Here is a 2297-nt window from a genome sequence, read left to right as displayed (position 1 = left end):
AATGGATGGATGGAAATACGAACATAGAGAAACATGTAAAGTGACAAAATTGTTCATTCCTCTTGTTGGTGAACAAAGGTTGAAATGAAATCTCTCATGGGTAGTTTCTTTTTTTAGACCAACGAGTGCCCTGATTGAAGCAATAAACTAGATATACTCATAAAGATTGTCTTCACGAAAAAAAAAATCAGTCTCAGGATATAAAAGTCGAGATAAAAGATTAACTAAAAACATTAAGCCTCTGGAAATAACATTCTCCAACAGCAAGTCTAAACTTAACCAGACAAGCCATGGTTAGTTAATATGCTTGTTTACTGCAGGACAAGATGGAGGACCTCCTTGCACATGTGTGTGCTGACCTGGCTGGTTCATCCACGGTCTGTGAAAAGCAGGCGAAGGAGATGCTTCCACTGGTCATCAAAATGCTAACTACTTTCACTGTAAGTAGCAGGCTGAAGTCTTTCTGTGTGCTTCAGATGACTCTTAGCATCTATTCTCACCAAAAAAAAAACCCAAACGTCACTTTTTGTCTGTAGCAGCCTCAAGAAGTCTGTGAAATCCTGAGGGCCTGCGACTCCGGCAGAATGTACCGGTCCATGCTTCTCAGCTATGACGCCAGGGCCGCTGAGGCAGTTAAGCATCGCAAAATGACGGGGAACATTTGAAAATGATCTGTGGAAAGGTTTTGTGTTTAACTCCTTCTGCTGTTTCTGTCAATTAGAACTTCTTTACGTGCAAAGTCTGCGAAACTGTCATGAAGATTGTGAACGGTTTGCTGTCCAGCCACAGGACTCAGGTAAGTCATGCAGTAAAGGAACAACTGTCCACATGAATGAACACAAGATGTGGAACATAAGTCAGCGCTACGCCTCCTTCTGCAGGCGACTGTGGCTGCGGCGCTAAAGAAGGCTTGCGGTCTTGTTCCCTTGGGCATGGGGGGACTGTGCAGGAGGATCGTTGGGCCGTTCTCCAAGGAGCTAATTCATTTATTCCTGGAGAACGCTTCGCCGAGGACCATATGCAGTGCTATCCACATGTGTCGAGTGTTTGAGGAATCTTTCGTGGGTGAGTCGACGCCGCTCTATCTCGATCGGTCACGTGTGCGGGGCGGCAAATGATCGTTTGTCTTTGAATTGTTAGAGAAGACCTGTGAGACCTGCTCATCGCCATTCTCTTGGGTCCACGATGATGGCGTCTGAGTGTTCGATTCATCCAACGAAGGGCCCAAACGTTAAAGGTAAATTATAATGATATACATTTACATTTAATGAAACTGCCTACATGTGTGGTATCGAGAAGATGTGATAACTGGGACGAGGAGGTCCCTATGTGCGCTGTTGAATTATGTCTCATTCATTTATATCTCCATGCTGCTCTTTTCAGGGTTCACGGTGACCCACTGATGATCCAAGTCTTTCTACAAGTCAGACAAATCCGACGCTCTGCCTTGTCATTTTCTTTCCCCACAAACTGATTAGATGTCTTGATGTCTTTCCTGTCATGATTTTGCATTGTATTCATGGGTATGGATGACAAAATATGGGTTCAAATCAAAGGAGTGCTCGTCATTTATTCTGAGAGTTGTATTTTTTAATAAACGTCTTAACAGCTATGCTCCCCAAACCATCATTAGCACTTTGGCTACATGTCTTTTTCTACATGTTTTTTTTCTTTTACTCTGTAATCCATTTTAATTATGCAGAAATAATTCTGTGAATTTCTTGGACCAATCATTTTCTCCGCTTTATAAACAAATAAAATCTCATTCACTGATTGTTAAAACCTCTGTGTGGATTCATTTGAGCTGTTAATTGTTTTCTTAGAAGAAGACAGTGAAAGTCAGAAGAGGAATTACCCTTTTGGTTTTCAGTTTGAGGATGTGATCTTTTTTACAGCTTCTTCAACTGTGACCTTTGCTGCTGTTAAATATTCTCTCATCGCAACTCTATTATATATAAACCATCACTTTGACTGAGACGACCTTAATATTGATGGTGTGAATGTACTTTATGCAGCACAACACAGTGGAATGATTGTGTCTGCGTTAGATCATTTAGCAGCTATTTTATGAAGTATAAAAGAAGAAGAGCTCAACAACAACCCAGGGACACTTTGCAACTACAATATAACTAGACACCATTTTCTGCCGTGTCACCTGACTTATAACAGTATTACAGCGGGAGGCTTGCCAACCTGAAAGAAAGTGGATTCGACTTGTATACAGCTGGTCAGCGTCACAAAGAATTAGCATCTAGTTCTGTACTTTAAACTGACAAATCACATGAGTGTACTTTGAT

The 2297-nt window shown here is 41.4% G+C and overlaps 1 protein-coding gene across 2 annotated transcripts in view; it reads left to right on the top strand.

Annotated features, from left to right (window-relative positions):
- The window catches only part of LOC103369936 (prosaposin-like), a 5837-nt gene extending 4055 nt beyond the window's left edge, over positions 1-1782 (top strand). The window contains exons 2-7 of one of the 2 annotated variants that reach the window (XM_008298795.1): positions 321-440; positions 540-632; positions 722-796; positions 882-1065; positions 1141-1237; positions 1384-1782. In XM_008298795.1, the coding sequence (XP_008297017.1) occupies positions 327-440; positions 540-632; positions 722-796; positions 882-1065; positions 1141-1199 (525 nt within the window). In that variant the 5' untranslated portion in view covers positions 321-326 and the 3' untranslated portion in view covers positions 1200-1237; positions 1384-1782. Of the gene's footprint in view, positions 1-320; positions 441-536; positions 633-721; positions 797-881; positions 1066-1140; positions 1238-1383 lie in introns of both variants that reach the window. The other variant, XM_008298794.1, reaches the window with a different exon arrangement.
- The last annotated feature ends 515 nt before the right edge of the window (positions 1783-2297 follow it).

The sequence above is a fragment of the Stegastes partitus genome, unplaced genomic scaffold (assembly GCF_000690725.1).
Source record: "Stegastes partitus isolate 25-593 unplaced genomic scaffold, Stegastes_partitus-1.0.2 Scaffold1350, whole genome shotgun sequence".
Taxonomy (NCBI): domain Eukaryota; kingdom Metazoa; phylum Chordata; class Actinopteri; family Pomacentridae; genus Stegastes; species Stegastes partitus.
This window is presented reverse-complemented; position numbering and strand designations above follow the sequence as displayed.